General features: G+C 36.9%; 1 protein-coding gene across 1 annotated transcript in view; it reads left to right on the forward strand.

Moving 5' to 3' along the window:
* The window catches only part of LOC150085988 (BTB/POZ domain-containing adapter for CUL3-mediated RhoA degradation protein 3), a 106,545-nt gene that overhangs the window by 71,627 nt on the left and 11,412 nt on the right, over window positions 1–23,506 (forward strand). The window contains exon 5 of the mRNA XM_090373636.1: window positions 12,403–12,601. Within this exon, the coding sequence (XP_090229762.1) occupies window positions 12,403–12,601 (199 nt within the window). The remainder of the gene's footprint in view (window positions 1–12,402; window positions 12,602–23,506) is intronic.

Here is a 23,506-nt window from a genome sequence, read left to right on the forward strand (position 1 = left end):
TACCAATGGGTTTGAGCCTGAGTGGCTTAATGTCAGAGATCTATCTCTCAACGATTGAACAGATACATTTAACACCTTTTCGAACCCGTATCACATACTATGTGAGGTATTTAGATGATGTTCTAGTTATTACCGATAGTAATACTATCCAAGACATCTTACCTTCGTTTAATAATATTCATTCTAGACTCAAATTTACATTGGAAAGGGAGGATACGGATACTAAGTCATTAAACTTTCTAAATTTCACGCTTACCCGGGACTCGAATAAAATACAATTTAGCATCTATCGAAAACCTACAAACACTGGTATGCTTCTACATTATAATAGCTATCACCCGTTCACCTACAAAAGATTGATTATCTTTAATCAATTTCTTAATGCCTATAAATATTCAACGACGGAATCTGCTTTGGACTCAGAAATACAAATGTTGACTAGCAGATTCTTAAACAGGGGTTATTCCATTACTACAATAAACCGAATTAGGGTACAAGCTAAGGATAGGATACAAAATACTACACCAATCAACAATAGTAATATCAAAAAATACTTTATTTCTGTCCCATATGTTGAACAGTGGCACAAACAGCTTAACAGATTCTTTAAAGATACCGAATTTAAAATTGTAGCTAGGCCAATACAGAAGTTACACACTATACTGAACAATCGCTCGGTTCTTTCAGCGTTCGCAACACAAATTAATGATCTGGTATACAAAATTTCTTGCGGTGATTGCGACTCGTCTTATCAGGGTTCGACCCGTTTTTCTCTTAATATTCGTGTAAATCAACATGAAGCCTCAGTTCGTGCTTCTCGTTCAGCAGCGTCAGAATTAGCCTTTCATGCCATTAACGAAAAACATACTTTTTTATTTAATGAAGCCAAAATACTTAATGTTCAATGTAATTATACGCGACTATTAATTGCAGAAACCGTTGAAATTAAATTACACGAGAATTCTGTTAATGTTCGGTGGCCATATTTGATCTCCGATGCGTGGACCTTTTACGCGCATGCGCGAAGACAAATAATCACTATTTAAGTATCAGGTTTATCCTGATTCGGTAATTTTCATTCCTGTGATCACGACATACGGTCGAAAAGCGTTGTCAGCTTCAGGAAGGAAAATCGTTTTGAATATTTTCGTTAGATTCTTTTAATTGCGTTAATTTGATTTTTAATTGATTTGAATTGTGTTAAATTGATTTTTTTAATTATTTATATTTTACTCAAATGTACCGGTAAGTTGTCGATTTTTTTCGTTTTTTCCGTTTTAATTTCTGGAGGAAGTGTTCCGTAGAATACGGAAGTGTTCTACGCACTATATTGAGGTAAACTCCTCTTATTATTTTACTAATATTATTATCAATGTAGAACATATTGAGTAGTACAGCTCTGATTCGTACTATCTAATATATATGTATATATACACACATATATATACAGGCACCTCCGTAGCCAGGTGGGAAGGAGTAGCAGTGTGTAGCACACGCTTCTTGATTAGACTGGAGTTCGAGCCCGTCACCACCAAATACGGAGGATGCGGAAAGGTCAGGGAATGAGCACCGCATATCCCTGAGCAATATGGCCTTAGTTGCTAATGCTCCTAAAAACCAAATAAACAAACAAACATATATATATATATATATAAAGTATTGAGGATAATAATAGAAAATAATAGAAAGTGTAAATCAATCAAATAATACCATTCAGGGAATTTAGGAAAATGCTAAGAATTTAAAAAAAAAAAAAAAAAAATTATCGCCTTTTACCCACAATCCAGATGACTTCAACTGGGGCTAACAACCCAGACTGAAGGCAAAAAACGACAAGAAGTTCTCTGTTTCTGTATTTCTCTGTTCTCTGTCTCTTCTTTTTTATTACTGATATATATATATATATATATATATATATATATATAGAAGTTTGTATTAATGTATTGAATAAAGTGTACATAAATGGATGTGAAATTACACAAGTGTCAACTTTTAGGATATTAACATTCTTTCACCTTTTACACATGTACTCTTACTTTCTTTTCTACTATCCTCACCCTTCTAGTTTCTGGCACTTTGTGTAATTTTCACATCCATCTACACACACTTTATTCAATATATTAATACAAACTTATATATACTTTTGCAACCTTTAATACCGCTTTGCATTTTTAGGTGCATCTGTCATAACTGACTTATCAATCTTTCATCAACTGAAAACCTTTTTCATTCACTGTAACTTTTTAAAAGAGTACATTTAATATATATATATATATATATATACACACACACACACACACATACGCACAAGGGGCATTCAAAAAATCTGTTACACCTGCCTCCATCTCTTGGTATAATTGCTCAACAAATGTGGCGCCTACGCAAAATGGAGTTTGTATTGTCCCCCCCCCCCCCGGTAGGTGAGTTTCATTGACGTAGCAGTAACAGTTGTGTAAGAGCAAACGTTCATAATGGCATGTCAGCTAGAATGTTACTCCAAGTTTGAGGTATGCGGAACAGTACGATTTTTGGGCGAAACGTCTGAATTGTTCCGAGATTCATCGTGGAACAACGGCGGTGTATGGAGAAAATGGAATGTTGCGTCCAGCCAGGTGAAGTGGTGCTAGCAGTTTGAAAGTGGTTGCACAGAATTGACGGATGCTGATCGAAAAGGAAGGCTATCAACGTTGACCACTACAGACAGCAATATGCAGGTTGATGAAATGATTTGCAATAATCGAAGACTGACAGTTGCAGAAATGGCAAAGGAGTTGGATATTTCGATAAGCAGTGTTCATTCCGTTGTCTGTGAACATCTTGACTATCACAAATTGTGAGAATGTTGGGTTCCTCATTCACTGACAGATGCACACAAAAGTCAATGTTTTTTGTCTTTCTAGCCTTTCTTCAACACTATTCTATGGAAGGCCATGACTTCTTATGCCTCATCATCATCACTGGTGATGAAACGTGGGTGTACCATTTCACCCCACAAACGAAGAGAGCATCTATGAAATGGAGAGACACTGCCTGTGCAGAAGAAATTAAAAGTTGCACCATCAGCAGGAAAGGTCATGGCCACTGTGTTTTTCGACTGTGAAGTTGTTTACACAGAATTTATGGCAAAAGGACAACAATTAATGCTGGCTCATACTGCCAAACATAATGGTCTTTGTGAACAGCCATGAAAAACAAGAGGCCTGGAAAGTTAAGCAAAGGTATTGATCTCATTCCGTACAACGTCACGCCACACAATGCACACACACAACATGACACTTGCTCCAAAGTTTTGGATGGGAGGTATATCAACATTTGCTGCACAGTCCCAATCTTTCACCTCGTGACTATCACATCTTCGGCAAGCTGAAAGAACATCTAGGGGGACAACGATTTGCAAATGATGAGCAGGTGCAAACAGCAGTTCGAAGGTGGCTGAATGACCAAGGAGTGGATTTCTGTCATCAGGGAATCGAATGTTTAGTCACACGTTCCGAGGTGTTTACACCAACTCGGTGAGTATGTGGAAAAGTAGTGCAAGATATGTGCTTTCTATCTCATAATGTTACATACCTCAATAAATGTCTCTAGGGCTACAATGGTCAAGTGTAACTTATTTTTTGAATTACCCTCATATATATATATGTTCAAATGAAAGGTCTTTTCAATCAAGCAGAACACAGTTGACAGAATTCCATGGGAAAGATCTCCAAACCTTAATAATATGTACTGCTAAGAAGAATGGACTTCATTCACCTAGGAAGAAGAGAAAAACCAACCTTTAGAACTGGAATTTTGAACAGTATTCAGAACCTGACAAATAGCATCAACAGAAGACCTTCCATAGGTAAAGCCGAAATTGAAGTGAGGAACTTAGATTTCTATCTAAATAGTAATTTAGAAAACAAGAAACAATTAATTTTACTAGGACTTTGCCAAGGATGGGCATCAGAGCAATGGGCCTGTAAGAGGCCAGATCATTGGAGGGTTTGTCAAAGGATTTAAGCAGAAGTTTAAGTCTAGCCTGTTTCCAAGGCAACGGGAATAACCCCGAAGATAGACAAGCATTCATAAGATTTAATATTATTAATGGGCAATTTTTCCAAAATCTTTTTTAAGAACAGAAACCTCAAGGAGGTCCTGTCCAGGACACTTTCCATCCCTTAAGGTTCAGATAGCAAATTCCAGCTCAATATCCGAAAATGGAGCCTCGGCATGGGGCCCTTGTTATGATAAATGATCTAATCTCATTTAGTTTGGATGGTGTTTTCACAGGAGGCAGTCCTCATGGAGCAACCCATGAAATTGGCATTAATTGACAAGCTCCAGTCCAGGGTTTCATTACCATTCACGATAATAGATGAGAAAACATCACCGGGATGCATCTTGTTTGTAACAAGTTTGTAGGGCAATCCCCATGGATTTTCATTTATGATGTGTTGAACAAACCTTGCCCAGGCGAGTTTCTTTTCTTGGAAGATGGTATTGAAGTAACTCCTGTTGGATTTATACAACTTACCAAGTCTGTCAATTTCAGCCCAGGGCCTGTTAGCTCTCTTTGCTCTCTGAAAATTACAATGAGCATTTTGTAAGTTTCTTCTGAGAATAGTGAGATTTGGGGTCCACCATGGAACACAGTTAATTTTTTGTTTTTTCTTTTTTAGAGTGGCCTCACAGACCGTGTTTAGAATCTCTTAGACCCTGGTAACCTGCATATCTGCAGGAAGAGAGTCAAGTTGGATGATTATTTCTTCTGAAATTAAGCTCACTAACCTTTACATCAAAGCTATTCCAATCAACATGTTTTGTTTTAAACTTTGGGTAGTCAAAACAGCACCCGATAGCCCTAGGGTTGTTGCTGTGATTGATCATAAAGGTGGTCACTGTGGTTGCTCGAGCACTATGATGTATGGCTAAGCCAGCTGGAAATGCTGTTACCAAGAGCAGAGTGTGAAAGGGTAATGTCAATATACGATTGACCAAGAGACAAAATGAAAGTTAGCGGATGTCCTGGGGTATTCCATAAAGTGAGATTATTCGACTGGATAAGCTCTTCTGAGAGCTCCCCCTTAGAATCTGTAGTAGGGCTGTTCCAAAGCCGAGAGTGGGTATTAGCATCCATCATAAAAATGATGGGAAAACCAGAGAGAGAGGATCAGAACGTCTTCCATATAATTTAGAAATGCCTCAATGACCCGACTGCATTGAGCATACAATGAGATCACATAAATTTTTCCGAAACAGTCTTCCAAGCATGCACATGTGGCATGAGTGGAGCAAAGACTCGAAATTTTTGTTACAGTAATGAGGGGGTCAGCAACCACCAGGGCAGCCCAGACCCTGGTAGTCGTGTTCCCCCGATCACTGACCATAACAGGGTTTGAGGAAATAATGCAACAACTGTGGAGGCCCTTGACTACACCCTTATAGGAATATAATTCTTGTAGCTCAAAAAGTTAGTTTGTGTTGGACCATTAACTTAGAAAGGTTGTTTAGAACCGATAAAGATTGTTGACAGTTTAACTGAAAAGTATAAACACAAGACACTTCAGAGTTAGGTAAAGTCAGTCCGAATTTTTGTTAGCTCTTGGGCTTTCACAAATTCAGGACACTTAACGTCACTGAAGGAATGGTCCGCATTCCTCTTCTTAAGCCGACAATTCGGGCAAACAACAGGTTCCTCCATTTTAGGACAATCTTGAATTTGGTGACTCAGGTCACCAGTTTCAGTTAAAATTTCTTATTTTTCTCATTGATTTAAACCTTAATTTTTTAAATTCAGGTTTAAGGTGTTTAGAAATTTCAGCTTTAGTTTCCTCACTAGTTTTACAATTACTGTCTGCATTTGCTTTAACTATAAGTACGTACTTTGTTTGAACATCTGGTAAATTAACATCACTAGGAGATTGTTTGCAAGTGCCTAAGGCAGCCACACCCACATAGGTGAGAGCCAAAATGGCTCTCACCTATGTTTTCCCGACATAACTAGGGGTTCCCTGAAACTTGTGCCCGGAACTTTACAAAAGGTCAGTTCACCAGACAACTCGGCAATTGGAGCACCATAGTTCGACATTTTGAACGACAAAAATATGTGTTGTGTGGGGGGGATTGTCAAACCTTCCCAGGGACACGTGGCCGCCTTTTCCATTAGGCACTTCAGCCACTGTGCTAAGGCTATGTGACTAATGCTGTGTGATGCATCACCCTGCAGCGGAGTCCTTTTATGAGATTTGCTTTGAGAGACTTCACTTGAGGGGGGAGTTATCATCCTCTCTGGCCTTGATTGGGGCTGTAATCCAGAAGGCAGAAATCCAAACTGCTGAAAATGGTGAACGTGCCTGGTTCGATAACACTCACACAGAATTTGGATGCGTTAGAATGAGCAGATCTGGTAGATTGTCACCTCCGGAGATGTAGAACCATTTTACCGTTGCACTGTTATGTGTAAGAACATTTAAACATTCACTTAAAGTAGAAAAATCAAGTGACTTTCAGGAGCACAAAAAACAACCGCTTCACCGTGCCCGCACAGGCACATTGCCCGGTTAAAAGTACAAACTAAAATAAACAAAAAAAGTCCCAGCGAACATTGGGCTGCAAATGAACCTGTTTTCAAGATAATGCATATTTTCTGTTAAGATCCTCTACTGACTATGGAAGCACTAGTTTAGCAAAAAGCTGTGAATCCTTTGCTAAGGGTTGTTTTATTAAACATAAGATAATACATTTTTAATTTTTGGTTTCAATACCACAGGATTTTACAGATGTTGCATGTTATAGGATGATACAAAAAGGTGTTCAAAATGCTGTCCTTGCATCCATACGCAGCTTTGTAGTCTTCTCTGCATTGAGTTGTAGGCATTCCTGGGTCATTTTTGATTTGCTGAAAGGCTCCTTCAACAAGACCCAATGCTGCAATTCCTCAACTGTATTAATGTCAGAAGTATACACCAAGCTTTTTACACGACCCCAAATACAAAAATCCATAGGATTTAAGTCTGGTGATCTGGGAGGCCACATTACAGGCCCACCTCTATCAATCCACCATTGACCCTACCTTCTAGTTAGATACCAAGTCACAACTCAAGCAAAATGTGGCGCTGGTGCACCATTATGCATAAATCACGTGTTCTGGCATTGCTGAAGTGGAAAATTATCATCATCAAGGTGGTCTGGAAGAACATTCTGCAGGAAATGAAGGTACTGCTCGGATATTAGCCTGTTTGGCAGAAAGTGGTCCAATTAGACGGTCTCCTAATAGTCCTGCCCAGACATTCAACGAGCAACGTTGCTGTTATTGTGACTTGTGAGTTGCATTAGGATTTTCGTCCAACCAAACATGACAGTTATTAAAATGAAAAATACCATCACGAGTAAACCCAGCTTCATCAGTGAACAAAATGTTGTTTAAAAATTGGAGGTTCAGGACACTGTTGTTGCATCCACTGGCAGAAGTTCACTCAGGGAAGGTAGTCTGTATTGCTGAGACCTTGTACACGCTGGATATGATAGGGATATAGTAATTAGCGATGTAAAATTCTCCACACACTGCTATGACTCAGTACACGCTCTTGCAGAGCAACCCTCCTTGTTGAAATTCCTGGATTTTGTTCTATTCTTTCTAACACCCTTTCCTCAACATCAAGTGTTATGTACCCTGATGAATGTGCACACCGAAGGCAGCTTGTTGAGCTGCCTTCGGTGGGGAAATGCTTCTTTGATACAAACGTGCAGCCTCGAGTGCACTGCCGTTGGCTTTACCATACGTGCATGTCCGCATACTCTTTGTTGCTGTAACTTCTTTCCATGTTGACTATCGTTTGACAAGTACTAGTATGCCTGCTACATCTCAGAGCATTGAGAGAGGGGAAAGGGAGAGAAAACGAGCATAACCTAACCTAAACAAACAAGTCAGTGATGGATCCCAACTAGAAATGTGCAATATCTCGAAAATGGTTCACTTAGGGACCCATATTTACTAGGCTTTTTTTGCACATTGTAGTCTGTACAGTTCACCTTTAAATTATTGACCATTACTTTTGAAACACTGTGTGTGTGTGTGTGTGTGTGTGTGTGTGTGTGTGTGTGTGTGTGTGTGTGTGTGTGTGTGTGTGTGTGTGTGTGTGTGTGTGTAACTATGTTTTGTAGATATTGAAATTAATATTGGAGAAAACTTGTAATGTAGAGAGTAAATGATTGATGCAAGTATTGTTAAATAAGTGACTAACAGTGTTCGTGTTAAGATTAGCACTAGATGCATTTTCACTCTATATGAAATTAATGCATGTGTTTATGAGATCGCTTATTGCTTCCCCCTCCCACAACACACAAATGTGTGTTGTGGGAGAGGTTTTTCAAGTGTTAATAAAGAACACAACACTCAAAAAATTTTAAATGTTAATATAAAAATTTTTAAAGGTTTTGTTCATTTTTAAAAAAAATTAGCATACTTTTCAGTTTATCTGTACACAGGGTGTATCATAACATGTGGGACCGACTTCAGGGATGGATTTAGGACTCAAACAATTTTAAAAAAAGTTCATGTAAACATAGGTCTGATTTCACCTCATTTCTGAGTTACAGCCATCTTTGTGTTCCAGCAACTATCTGCTTAGGTTTACAGGAAATGCTCACCATGCACCTGATTATAAGTGTGCAAATGCCTCATCATAGACTTCCTTACCAACTCAAAAGTTCCAAGTGCCTGTTGGATTTGCTGGCAGCCTTGTTCCACACATTGGTGTAGATCAAATAATGGCTTTCAGATGGTCCAACAAGTAAAAATTGAGTGGTTCAGGTCTAGGGAGTGTGCAGGCCAGGCAATGGGTCTTGCATGACCTATCCATTTATTAGGGAATCGCTAACCCAAAAGATTTCTAGCAACATGGCTAAAATGAGGCAGAGCACAGTCGTACATAAACCACGTGCGATGAATTACCATCAAGTGTAACTTCTTCCAATGACTCATTCAAATGTTCTCTTAAAAAATTGCAGTAGGAAATAGTACAAATTTCCCAGGCAGAATAATAGACTCTATTAAATTGTCACCATTTATTCCCGCCCATATATTCATGCTGAATTGTTGTTGGTGTTTTGATTGAACAGTGGCATGTAGATTTTCTTCAGCCCATCGATAAACAATGTGAAAATTGATCACACCATCCCTAGCAATTCCAGCTTCATCAGTTTTTAATACGGTGGATAGGAAATGCTAATCACAAGCACACATCTGCAGAAACCAAATACAAAAACTTCTTGTGGCAGGAAGTCAGCTTCAGTAAGTCCTTGTACTCTTTGAAGATAATATGGATAAAGTTGCTTGTTCCATAAAATTCTCCACACATTCATGTGCCCCACATTTTCTACTGTTACTATCCTCCGGGTGCTGTCATCATAATTTTCTTCAAAGTGATTGAGGATCCCTTCTTCCAAATCAGTAGTTCTGGTGCCGATATGTGTGTATCACCATCTGAAACTTATTTTCTGAACGAACTAGTTTCTGCAAGGTGTTCATATAAATGCTGAAAGGTCTTCTTATTTGGCACACATGATGATTAGGGAAGTTTTCTGCATACAGATGTCTTGCCTTAGCTGCACTGCATCTACCAAGTCCATATATGAGATGCATGTTTGCAATCTCTCGATTTGAATAAGCCTCCATTATCACAGAAAATGCATACTGTCAAGCTGTTAATAATAAGCTCCAAATGTAGTGCCCTTGTCAGGAGAACTAGCTGAAATTACTCAAAGAATTTTACAGGATCTTGTTTACATAACTACTGCAAAACCCTCTGTGAGATGTTGAGCATTTTTTGTAACAGTGAATGGAGCCAGCTATGTCAACTCATTTTGTGGTAGGAATGGCAGCAACTGAGAAACAAGGTGAAATCAGACCTGTGTTTTAAATTAACTTTTTTTTTTATTAATTTTAAAGAGCCCTAAATCCATCCACATATCCCTAAATCCACATATTATGATATGTTATGTATATATATATATATATAAAGGGTTGTTAAAATTAAAGTATCCCTATGTAGAGGGCTCTGGGGCGAGTTCTAAGGCTTGTAATGAAGAGAAATTTGGACAACAGGTACAATAAAGAATGTGCTCGCCATTTATTGGGGGGAAAAAAAAAATTAGTTACAAAATTTGTCACTGTGTAATGCTGTGCATTGTATGGTGCGTAACTATCTTAGTTACGATTACACAAATAACATAAATTATTTGCATAATCGTAAGTTATTGCCACAGCGTCACTACTCAACTGTGTACTGTACTGTATAAAAGCAAAGCAGTCTCTTCAAAATCATATAGTATATGTTTGCCTGCACTACAGCAGCAATGCCAACAAAGGCTAGTAGGAAAAGGCACTATTAGTGAAACTGTACTATCAGAACAGCAACAATGCAGCTGCGGCTATCAGAAAATCCCGGTGTCAGAAGCGCATAAGGCGTGGACCTATGACTGTTTGTGCTGTCTGCAAAATGATTGCAAAATTTGAAGTGACAGGACATCTTGGTGTTCAACCAGGTAGAGGCTGAAAACGAGTGGACTCCTCTCGTGTTGAAGATGTGGCTATGGCTGTTGTGGATTTATCAAGTAATCTCCATGTGGTAGCGCAAGTGTGCCAGCTGTTTCTCATGAAGTGGACATGCCTTATTCCACTGTAAGGCTAATAATACATCAGGTGTTTCAATACTATCCTTACAAGATGCACATGCTACAGCAGCTAAAGCATGATGATGCAGATATTCGTTTCACATACGCACTTCAGTTTCTGGCATGAATGACAGCGGATATCACTTGGCCATGGAACATCCTTTGGAGTGATGAAGCCCACTTCTGTTTAAATGGACAAGTGCATACGCAAAACTGTCACATTTGGGCAACAGAAATCCTCGAGTTCCCGTTGCATTCTCCAATAGTGACAGTGTGGTGTGGATTTACGGCAACATTCATGATTGGTCCATGTTTTTGAATAGGTAACACCGACTGGACACCTGCACCTGTTCTGTCACTGGACAGAAATATTATGAAATGTTGGCAAATTTTGCAATACCAGAGCTGCAACAACGTGGGTGCCTTCAGGATACCATATTCATGCAAGATGGTGTGCCACCCCACATCCACCGTTCCGTCCAAAGATTGCTAAGGCAACACTTTACAGACGAATGGATCATCAGCCTTTGTTTCCAGATATCTTGGCCACCCCGATCACTGGACCTCACCCCATGCGACTTCTAGTTGTGGGGTTTTTGTAAGAACCAGGTGTATTGGGAAGGATTTCAAACTCTGGCAGATCTGAAGGACGGCATTAGACATGTGCTGGCTTTTCCAGTTGACACGTTATGTTCTGCTGTAGAAAATGCTGTTCTTTGAATGGAAACAGTTGTTAACCAAAATGGAGGTCACATTGAACAATTGTAGTGCTGTTGAAGTGATTTGTATTGCCACAGTGCCATATAGTGACAAATTTTGTAACAAATTTTTTTTTTTTCCAATAAGTGGCGAGTGCATTCTTCATTGTACCTGTTGTCCAAATTTCTCTTCAATACGAGCCTTAGAACTTGCTCCAGAGCCCTCTGCATAGGGATACTTTAATTTTAACAACCCTATATATATATATATACATACACACACACACACACACACACACACACACGGTGGCAGATCAAGAAAAAAATGACCGGAGGGGCACCATTTTGTGCCTTGAACAAATATGACACTCAAACATAATGTGACTGTGGACACAGGCACACGCTAAAGTCTGAATTACTTTGAACTAAACATTACCCACAATCAAACTGCGTGACGCCTCAAACTAGATTGGCAATCACATCAGCATCAGCGTTGCCAACTGTAGTCAGTTAAAAATAGCTGAGCCACAATGCAAAAATAGATAAAATCCTATGTTAACAATGAAAAAAAAAAAAAATTTTTTTTTGTAGCTAAAGGGAATTTAAACAATTGGTATATATTCTCCAAAAAAAAAAAAAAAAGGACAGGTGGGCACGTACCCTGGTGCCCCTACCCTGAATCTGCCACTGTATAGATATATATATATATATATATATTGAATAGAATTTATAAGATAAGAAAGCTGGGGACATGATCTACTGCAAAAGCAGCAAATGCTAAACCTAATCAAAGAATGGATAATAAAGTGAGGGACGGGGGGGGGGGGGGGGAGTAAGAATATAGAGGTTGGTTTTATAGCAGCATCTTTATTTTGGAAATTCTGTAATTATTTACCATGCATATTTTATTAGTTACCTTTTATCACTATTTCTCTCACTTTCCTTTTTTATTTTTTCTTTCACTTATATATATATATATATATATACACACACACACTTTTTTCTATATATAAAGAAAAAGTCAGACTGCTCAACTTGTTTATTACAGTACTTCTGATGATAATCTACTTAAAAACCTGGAACTTTTTGATAAGCTCTCACTTCGCTTCAGTGGCCGTGTACTTTTCATTAAGGATGTCATTGGAAGCAATGAGATATGTTGTTGGTCTTTCTATGGCCATGGTAGAAAAGTAGCTGAAGTGTGCTGTACCTCAATTGTTTATGCAACAGATAAAAAACATACAAAGGTAAGTATTCTGTTCTTATTTTCTTTTGTATTTCTCCTTAGGGTTTACAAAACATTTTGCAATTTCATAAGATTTCCATCTTAATAAAGCTTTGATGTACAAGTTATGTAAAGATAATGTGAAAATTATTTTTTAAATAAGGCTGCAATTATATCTTATTGTATTGAGACAGTTGCACAATGTTCCATAAGAAAATATCTTTAATATACAAATGGTAAAGTCATTATTTATGTACATAGCTATAATGGCAGAAGCTTCATACATCTTATATGAAGCAAATCACAGTAAAAATTATAAAAGAATTTTATTATATAAAATATAAATTTTATATTATAAAAGAATTTTATTATATAAAATATTAATTTTATATTATAAAATTAATATAAAACACAGGTCTACTCTTCTTTGCACAGTTACAGCAAATATTTGACTTCTTAAACTGAGAATTTCAAACCATTGCAGTATTCAAGATGTCCATCCATTACTCTGTACAGTGGGATAATTGTCTCCTCGTCCCCACTGTCAAACTTCCTGTATATAATTGATAAGACTCCATGAGTAATTCTAGCAGCCTGGTTACACTTCTTGAAGAATGCAATGTTTTACACTGCAATAATAACATATCACTAGTAGTAATATTACCAGATCCACCACTATACATGACGGGGGATTTGTAATTTTGCTACTGTATTTATGCTACCCAAGTGCAGTACCTTGCATTTATCAATGTTATGCAGTAACACAGTTGCCATTTACCATCTCATCTTACTAGTTTATCTCTGTCTTTTCAAAATAGCAAATCACAGTAAAATTATAAAAGAGAAAAATAATTATATAAAATTAATGGCAAAGGGTTATATATTATTATTATATAACTCTTTGCCATTAATTTCACAAACCATAATCCACTTAATATCTTTGTGTTGTCATTGTCAGACTTAAGACTGAAATACCTAGATAAATATATAAGTGCCATTTGTATATTTATATAAATGGTATTTGTATGAATACCATATTTATATAAGTATGGTATTTATATAAAATACCACATTTATATAAAATTTCAGTGAATAATCCATTACTTTATGATCACCACAGGCATTCCAAGCAAAGTTGTAGTATTTTATTGCATTCAAGATCTTGGTTATATGTTTCTTTCAAGCCAGCAGCATGAAGTAGAAGAACTGATAGGGATGCATAAATTTTCATTGTGCAGCAAAACTGCTTTTCAACTTAATTTCAAGTCATCAATAAATACACAAGATGTGTATTTATTGATGATCAAATACACATCAATAAATATACACAAGATGTGTTCAATGCCCAGTTCAGTCAGAAGACCACTAATATCTTTAGAGAAACAGTCTTTCATAATGAAATATATTGAAAACATTGTATAATGTTTTTGATATATCGTAATTTTATTTCTTGCTTCAATAACTGTATAATGTATTTAGGAAGGATAGGGAAGTAGAAGGGGTGGCAGGGGTTATGCTTCTTATTAAAAGCAGCCTGAGTGTGACAAAAGCTTTCCCAAATTCAGACGTTTCACATGCTAGTATAGAATCTATATGGTGTATACTTGGAAGAAAAGGTATAATGAGAGTGGGAGTAATCTACAGGCTGGGTGATTGTGAAGATTGATAGTCTACATGTAAATGGAATGGGCAAGTAAGCATCAATGTCTTATTATGGGTGATTTTAATTGCCTTTAATTGATTGGAGCAAATGGGAAGGAAACTCCACATAGGGACAAAATTTTTAAATCAACTATATGATTATTATTTGAATCAACACATGTTGATACAAAAGTACTAGGGTAAAGAATATTCTAAACCTCATCATCACCCATGAACCAGATGACATAATAAGGCTGAGAGGACAGAAACCAGTAACAGGAAGTAATCATGGAGTTCTGTGGTAGACGATGAAGAGAGAGAGAGAGGTAGCAGTAGTTAAACCCAAAGGAATGGGTTATAATATCAGGAAAGAAAATTGCAACAGCTTTAGGTACTACATAGCCTCTATTAACTGGATAGATATTGCACAGAAAGCAAATACAGTAGAATTATGGTATAACTTTAAACCCGGAACTCTTGAATACTTATATACCATTAAAAAAATACTCCGCAAGGAAGATTCCAGGTTGGATGAATAAGAAAGTTGCCAGATTACTTGAGCAGAAAGAGATGGCATGGAAAAAGTTAGAGCAATAAAAGGTACTGAAGCCTATAACAGCTACAAATTGATCTGTAATAGTGCCACAGAAAAGGTTAGGCTGGCAACGGCAGATTATGAGAGATCTGCTGGCAAAGAGGGAGGATAATTAATTCTTCACATATATAAATGCAAAGAAGAGGACAAACCAGATTGGATCCTTATGTAATGGACATGAGATAGTATTAGATACCCCAGCTGAAGTTGCAGATGAATTCAACAGTTACGTTGCATCTATATTTACAGAAGAAAAACCTTTTGTGACAATGAGACATTATGGGAGTGAAGTTGTAAAAAATGTAATTAATGATGTTGAAATTTCACGTTTATATAATGAAAAAACTTTCGAGCCTACATGCCAGAAAGGGTCCTGGGGTTGATAGCATATACCCTATAATTTTAAAGGAGGCAGCAAGTGAGTGCACTGGACCATTGAGGCTAATTATTGAGAGTATCACTGGACTTGGGAGTGCACTTTTTGTTGGATTGGAAAGTGCCAGTGTATTTCCAATACATAAGGGCGGTTCTCAAAGTGAAGTGGGAAATTACCGGCCGGTCAGTCTTAACTTCAGTAGTAGGGAAAATCATGGAGACAATGATCAAGGGTGGAATTCAGGATCATTTAGATAGCAATGGAATCCTGAAGAATGCTCATCATGGTTTTGTAAAGGGAAAATCATGTTTAACTAATCTGGTTAGCTATTTTCACAGGGTCACTCAAGAGCTGGAGTTGGCGAATAATTTTGACATTGTTTATTTGGATTTCAGCAAATTTGACTCAGTCCCATATGAGCGGTTACTTTATAAGCTGGAACAGGTTGTCTTATTATGGGTGATTTTAATTGCCTTTAATTGATTGGAGCAAATGGGAAGGAAACTCCACATAGGGATGAGCCAGGTTGGAATCATGGAAAATCCTTAGATGGATAGCTGAATGGCTTCAAGGAAAGAGGAAGAGGGTTTGATAAATGGTTATTCCTCAGATTGGGTTGATGTAAGAAGTGGGGTTCCCAAAGGATTGGTATTGGAACCACTGTTGTTTTTGATTTTCATGAATGACATCGATGAAGAAATAGAGGACAGCATGATGTCTAAATTTGCAGATGATGTAAAGATTGGTAGATTAGTTAATTATCATTGCCAGGCAGAGCTTCATCAGAGTGACCTAGATAGACCTTAGAGATGGTCAGTAAAATGGCAGCTATGCTTTAATCCAGCAAAGTGTAAAGTATTGCACCTGGGGAACAGTAACCTCATATTAGCATATACACTGGAGTTGAACTAAAGCCAGTAGTAGAGGAAAGAGACTTGGGTGTTACAATACAGTCAGACATGAAGTTCTCCGAGCATTGTAGACAGATTGCAAGGAAGGCCCATGGTGTCCTATCAATGATTTATTGAACATTTTCTCATAGAGATAAGAACGTCATAATCCCATTATACACCGATGAGCCAAAACAGTGGCGTGCAAACTTATTTCGTTCGTGACCCCCCATTATTAAATATAAAATTGATGCGACCCCCTCAGTGTAAATGCCGAAGTAGGATGACCAGATTTTTAGAGAAGAAAAATGGCACTTTACAAATTATGCAACAGGAAATTTTATTCCAGTACAAGGAAGGAATAAATAAATTGTTTCCATTTTAATTTACACGTTAAAATAATTGTTTAATATTTTAATTGAATATACCAAAAATAACAAATCAAATTCTTATTCTTCAATTAGATTACAAAACAAAACAATTAATGAAAAGGATGAGCCTGGATAATCGATAATATTTGGTCCATATTTGGTGCAACATTTGAAATTACTAATCTCATGTAATCTTCTGGATCAAGTCTGGAACACTTTTTTTGTTTTTATAGCTGTTAATTTGAAGAAACTAACCTCACATAAATATGTAGTTCTGAAAGGTAGCAATATTTGTATCACCATTTTTGATAATTCTGGATAGTCGTCTCGAAGAGAAAGCCAAAATTTTTCCCAAGTAGTCTTGAAACGAGCACGTAATGCTTCATCAGACGACAAGTCAATAAGATCTTTTGCTGAATGGTAATTTCTGGACATTTTGTAATGTCCCAAAAATTACCATTTCACACCAAAGTGGTAATTTTGGTGTGAAATAAGCACTGCGAAAGCAAAAATAAGAGCAGGAGTGTGTCATAAGCCTAATGACTCGAATGAGTACAATGAACAATTGTACAGAGAAATAGAGTGGGCTAGTAAATCAAAATGTCTTATAATGGGGGATTTTAACTTCCCAGATATTGACTGGAACTTGTGGGTTGGTCACTCACACACAGTAGTAAGACTTTTGTGGATTTATTGGATGATTGTTTTCTGCAGCAGCATGTTCGAGAGGCAACCAGAGAGGGTAATACTCTTGATCTTATCAGCATGATCATTCGTGTATTAAGAATTTGCCGATAAAGGAACCACTAGGTGGCAGTGATCACAGTGTACTGATGTGGGATTTACTTAAAGATATAATTACCATCAGGGGTAAAGGAAAGGGTTTTTGCTTCCGTAAAGGTGAGTACAGTAGTCTCAGACAATTTTTAAATTCTGTACAGTGGGATCAACTGACGATGTTACCAACAGTAAATTCTAAGTGGGAAGCATTCAAGGAATTAATTATGGATGATACTAAAAGTTTCATACAAACCGAGTGGGCAGGAGCGGGAGTGCAATAGCACACGCTCTTTGAGTAGACTGGGGTTCAAGCCCCTGACTGCTGAATATGGTCAATCTGCCAACCCACACTGGACCAGCATGGCAGATTATGGTCCATTTCCCTCAGCATGAATTGTTGAGGCTTCCACCCTGCAGTGGGTTGATAATGGCTGCACTTTACTTTTTTTTTTACCTATTAAGAAATATTGGTCAAGGTTTAGGCCTAAATGGTTATCAAATGAACTAATGAGACTCGTGACAGAGAAGAAAAATACATGGGATGCATATAAATTATCAAGTGACTCAAAAGCCTATGGCAGATATAAGCTAGTCTGTAATCAGGTCACAAAGGAGGTTAGGCAGACGAAGGCATATTACGAGAAATATTTTGCAAAAGATGCTAAGAAAAACAGCAAGGATTTCTTTACTTATATAAACTCTAAAAGGAAGGGGATGAATCTGATTGGTCCACTTGATATCGATGGTTCGACTGTTGATGATCCTGCTCAGATAGCAAATAAACTGAATGAGTATTTTGCATCTACATTCACACATGAGGAGTTAAGGTTTGAAAATGCAGAAGATTATCAAATTGTAGCAGGGTGCTTAATGATTTTGTAATAACTGAGAGCAAAGTGGAGGAGAAATTGTTGAAGTTAAACATAAGAAAGGCACCTGGGGTGGATGGGATCTATCCAGTTATATTAAAGGAGGCGGCAAAGTAACTAAGCAAACCCTTAGCCATAATTATGAGAGCATCCTTGCACTCAGGGGAGGTCCCCACGGACTGGAGATGTTCAAATGTATCCTCAATTCACAAAGGGGGATCGAAGGGTGACTCACATATATAATATGTGATTCAAAACTATATTTGGAGCAATTTCCTTTTAAACCTTTATTTTCTCCTGTTAATGCAGCCGAATCAGTACAAATCGCAAAGCAGTTCCATTTAGACTATTTGTTTGAAAGAAAATATTTATAACATCAAAAATCTTCTCGCCCACCATTCTTCCTTCCAAAGCTTTGCAAAATATAAAATTCTCTAAAATATCTCAATCACACATCTCGCATATAAAATAAATTGAGCAAGATTTTAAATATCTGTGAATTCATCTAACTGTATTGCAAAAATTGGAATTTCTCTCAATCGTTTAATAAACTGAATTTTATGTTGTCTTCGATAACTGTAATACACTGCAAGACTGTCTCTGGATAGCATTAGCATTAGTAGAGGCATATGATGCAAGAAAGCAAGCTTATGTAGCATCAGCCAAAAAAAAACCCCACTTCCACTTCACCCCTCCATTCGTTCAAAATACCTGTCCAGCTAAGCCTTAAATTTATTTAGCTATCAACGTCCATAACAAGGGATGGAAGTCTGTTCCACCAACAAACTACTCACTGGTTAAAGGCAAATTTCCGCACGTCTATCCTACATCTGTCTTTCCTCAATTTGAATTTATGCCCCCTCAGGTGATTATTCTGTGCAAGAGGAAGAATCCCATCAGCATTGAGCATGCTCAAACCATTCAAGGCTTTATACACCTCTATCAGATCACCTCGCTGGTGCCTAGTCTCCAGACACTGTAATTAGCAAAACTTAAGCCTTTCTTCATAAGAGTACCCCTTTGTTCCATTCACTCTTGTTGCCCTTCTCTGTACTCGTTCCAGCAACTCTACATCCTACTTGAAATGAGGCCTCCAGACCTGTATACAGTACTCAAGGTGTGGCCTGACCATTGCCCTATACAAGGGAATAATCACCTCCTTATCCCTGCTAGAAAAATTCCTGTATATCATTGATAAGACACCATGAGCTACTCTTGCAGCCCGTCTGCACTGCTCAGAGAACTTCATATCTGCCTGTACAATTACCTACCCCCAGGTCCTTTTCATTCTCTACCACTGTCAGGGTAGTACCACAGAGTTGATATGTTGCTCTGGGGTTGCTGTTTCCCATATGTAGTACTTTACATTTGTCAATGTTAAACTTCATTTGCCACCTCTCAGCCTATCTGCTCAACCTTTCCGGATCCTGTTGCAGCAGCATAGTGTCAGTAGTGTCCTTGACAACCCTGCCAACCTTTGTATCATGAAAAAAGCCCATTGAAGTTCCTCGTGTTATCGATGGGATTCGAACCCGGGCCATTTCCACCCAGTGTTAGCAGCACAGTGACAATATCACTGTGCTACCCGTGCAGACATAAAAAATAGATTAGTCAAAATCTAAATGTTGTTATTATTATGTGCCCCACTGCATATACTTATTACAAGTCCATTGAATCACGTGGCTACTCTTGTCATTGCACAGCTGCTGGGCTTGTCTAGTGAAAATTCACGCAGTTACGTTGTGGGGAGCATAGTGTATGTGTCGAATTCTTATTTAGCTTACTTAATATTAATAACTGGACAGTATTTATATGTTAATTTAATACCCTTTGATTTAAAATGAATACTACAAAAAAGAGTAAATGTATCATTTTCATCAAGAGTGGGAACTAGAATATTTTTTTGTAATGATAAATGAAAAATGTTGTTAGATTTGCAATGCTTCTGTGGCTATACCCAAAAAAGGAAATTTAGAAAGGCACTTCAGTGCACTCCATGGTAAATACCAATTAGAATTTCCGCCTAATAGTGACCTTAGAAAAAATAAATTAAAAAACTTAAGTCCAGATTATTCGCATAACCAAATTTCTTCATGACACCTAATTTACAATCTAAAGCAGTAACTGTGGCACCATTTAAAGTGAGTCATCTTCTTGCAAAAAAATGAAAACCATTTTCTGATGGTCAATTCATCAGATGCATTTTTAGAAATAACAGATTCTCTTTTTGAAAATTTTAAGAAAAAAAAGTAAATTAAAAGTGCTCTTCAAGATCTGCAATTATCTCGAAATACTGTGATGAGATGCATAAAAAAAAGAGTAAAAATGTGAGCAAACAATTGCATGCTCCTAATTGTGTGTTCTTTTCTTTACAACTGGATGAATCTACAAACATCAGTGATACAGCTCAATTGCTCATTTTTATTCTTATTGTTTTCGATGATTCTGCCACTAGAGAAGAACATCTGGGTATAGACGTCTTGATATATTTAACACATTTAAAAATTTTATTGAAAAAATTAAATTACCACTATTTAAGTTCGTATCAATAACAATAGATAGAGCTAAAGCAATGATGAGGCATCTTAATGAATTCATCACATTGTGCCAAATGGATAATGAATTCCCAGATTTTTTGAGTTACCACTGTATCATCCACCAACAAAAGATTGATAGCCAGCAAAAGATTAAATACTAAAAGTGTTATGGACATAGCTTTCAAAATCGGGAATGCCATCAGAGGACAATCTCTTCAAAGGAGACTTTTCAAAATGCAACTCGATAAAAATGAACCAGATCTGATATTACACACAGATGTGAGGTGGCTGAGTCAGAGTAAATTTTGACAGAGATTTTGAAATTTGCTGAATGAAATTAAAAAATTTGTTGATCAAAGGGGAGATGATTATCAGCAGCTACGAGATATGGAGTGGTTGTGTGATCTGGATTTTTTGGCAGATTTTACCAGTAAATTAAGTAATTTGAATTTGGAATTATAAGAAAAAAAAATAAAAATGTGGGTGACATTATTAGTAGTAGTATTTCTGCATATAAATATCAGTTTTTGGCAATGGCTAAGGATCTCAAAGAAAAAAATTCGATCACTTTGCAAATAAGCAAGATCATTTGCAAAAATATCCTGTTTTTGAATTTAATAGTGAGAAATATGTTTCTGAAATTGAGAAGGTTATGGATGATTTTTGAAACCAGATCTAGTGATTTTAAAACAATTGAAGACATTGTTTAATATATTTCTTATCCATTTAATGTTGACTTAGATACAAAACAAATTGCAGAAAAAATCACTGCATCTGAAATATTCCATGAAATATTGGAAGTTTTGCAGTTATTGCCTCTAAACATTTTCAAATGCACGATATTGAACTTCCGTCGACATGGGCAGTCTATCTGTGGAGTTTGCAAGAATACATCACAGTTTCTGTGACTTCATATTAGTGCGTTTATCAGTTGCAGTTCAGTAATCTGTGTGGAAGTGCACAAGAACACATCATATATTTCCTGACTTAATATTAGTGAGCTACTAGTAGCATCACTAAAGAGATAAGTATACTTCTGATTTCTAATGCGTCTGACAATTTTTTTTTTTTTTTTTTCGATAAAAAGTTCAAGTTTTAATTTATTTTCAGATTAATTATTAGTTTGAACGTATCATGTTATGCCCTGTCACTTAGTCTTGGGGAAACCAATTGTTGCCATGTCAAAAGATCTCGTGCTTCTCAAGAAGTGAATAATAAAATATTTAGCCTTTATGTTACAGCGTTGGTTTGTCAAAAAGTAGACTGCTATATGTTCTACTTAGTTTGTTTCCAATTATGATTTTTTCTCTTTGGGTTAGGCACATTATAGCCATAGTAGCTTATGCACCATTAAACTCCCATAACAACAACTTCTCTTTGGGTTAGATATTAAAAATTATCAATGTCCCTTCAAAATGCCTCCCAAAAAATTATCTGGATTTGCAAACCGTAAAAGAAAATTAGAAAGAGAAAAAGAAGTTGACAAATCTACAAAATAATTTTCTGGCTTTTTTCAAACAGAAAATGTATCTAATTCTTCTATAACTGAACAAGAATTCCCAGTAAGAAATCTGATTTAAATGGTGATAATAAAACAGAAACTTCTCCCAAAGAGTGTTCTACTCCAACAATTTAAACAAGACTAAATATTGTACCAAATGAAAGTCCTAAAATCGATAGCCTAGAAAACTGCGCTAGTTCAGTATCAAAATACAGCATTTTCTGAGGATAAACAGGATAATTTTGTTAACATTATACCATTTTCAAATACGATGATCCTGCAATGTGGCTTTTTCCTCTGACTTCAGTGTCTTGGAATAATATAATATCATCTGGTTTATCTGAATTTACCAGAACTGTCAAAAAATAACTTTATTTACCCTAGAAATTCTGACAACTATGTATTTTCCGAGGCGATGTATTACAGAAAAAGTTCGAATGGTGAAACATACTTTCGAAACTGACTTGTATGTTCAGAAAGTGCTAATAAAATGTTTTGTATTTGTTGCAAACTATTTTATTCAGTTAAGGTAATATCTGTCTGGATCAGTTGGCAGTTCAAATTGGAAGCATATGAATGACTACTTAAGGGTCATGAAAAATCATCTGTACATTTGGAAAACTATTTGAAATGGACTGAAGCTTGTCAAAGGTTTCAGGCTGGCGGAAAGATAGATCAAGAATTAGAGTCTGCCATTGTTAAGGAACGAGAGCATTGGAAACTTCTATTGGATCACCTGTGTAACATTGTATTGTGTTTATCAACACACAACTTGGCATTCCATGATTCTTCAGATAAACTGTTTACTTCGGGCAGCACCAATTTCTTGGGTTTAATTAAATTATTAAGTAAATACAATGTCATAATGCACAAACATGTGTGCCACATTCTGTCCCTAGAGACTCATATAACGTATTGCAGCAAAACAATTCAAAATGAAATAATTTCTCTGTTGGCACCAGCCGACCGGGCTAGCCGAGTGGGTAAAGTACCTGCCCGGCAACCCAAAGGTCGCGGGTTCGATTCCCGCCTCGGGCTTGGATCAAAGTACTGCAAAAACCTTGGGAGGTGCAATATGGCCACAGAAGCCGATGCGCCAACAACTACCAAATCAAAAAAAAAAAAAAATCTGTTGGCACCGACATTGTAGAGTGCTCCAGAAAAGCCAAATATTTTTCTATTAATTTTGACTCCACTCCTGATATTAGTCACAAAGAGCAGCTTTCATTTACATTAAGATTCTTAGGCATATGTCAACCTGATTTAAAAATACAAGAACATTTAATTTCATTCCAAGAAGTTGAAGAATCAAAAGGTGGATTGTTTTCTGAATGACAGAAACATTACTTTCAGATTTAAAGTTAAAT

Source organism: Mastigoproctus giganteus, chromosome 5 (assembly GCF_048544385.1).
Source record: "Mastigoproctus giganteus isolate SK-2022 chromosome 5, ASM4854438v1, whole genome shotgun sequence".
Taxonomy (NCBI): Eukaryota; Metazoa; Arthropoda; class Arachnida; order Uropygi; family Thelyphonidae; genus Mastigoproctus; species Mastigoproctus giganteus.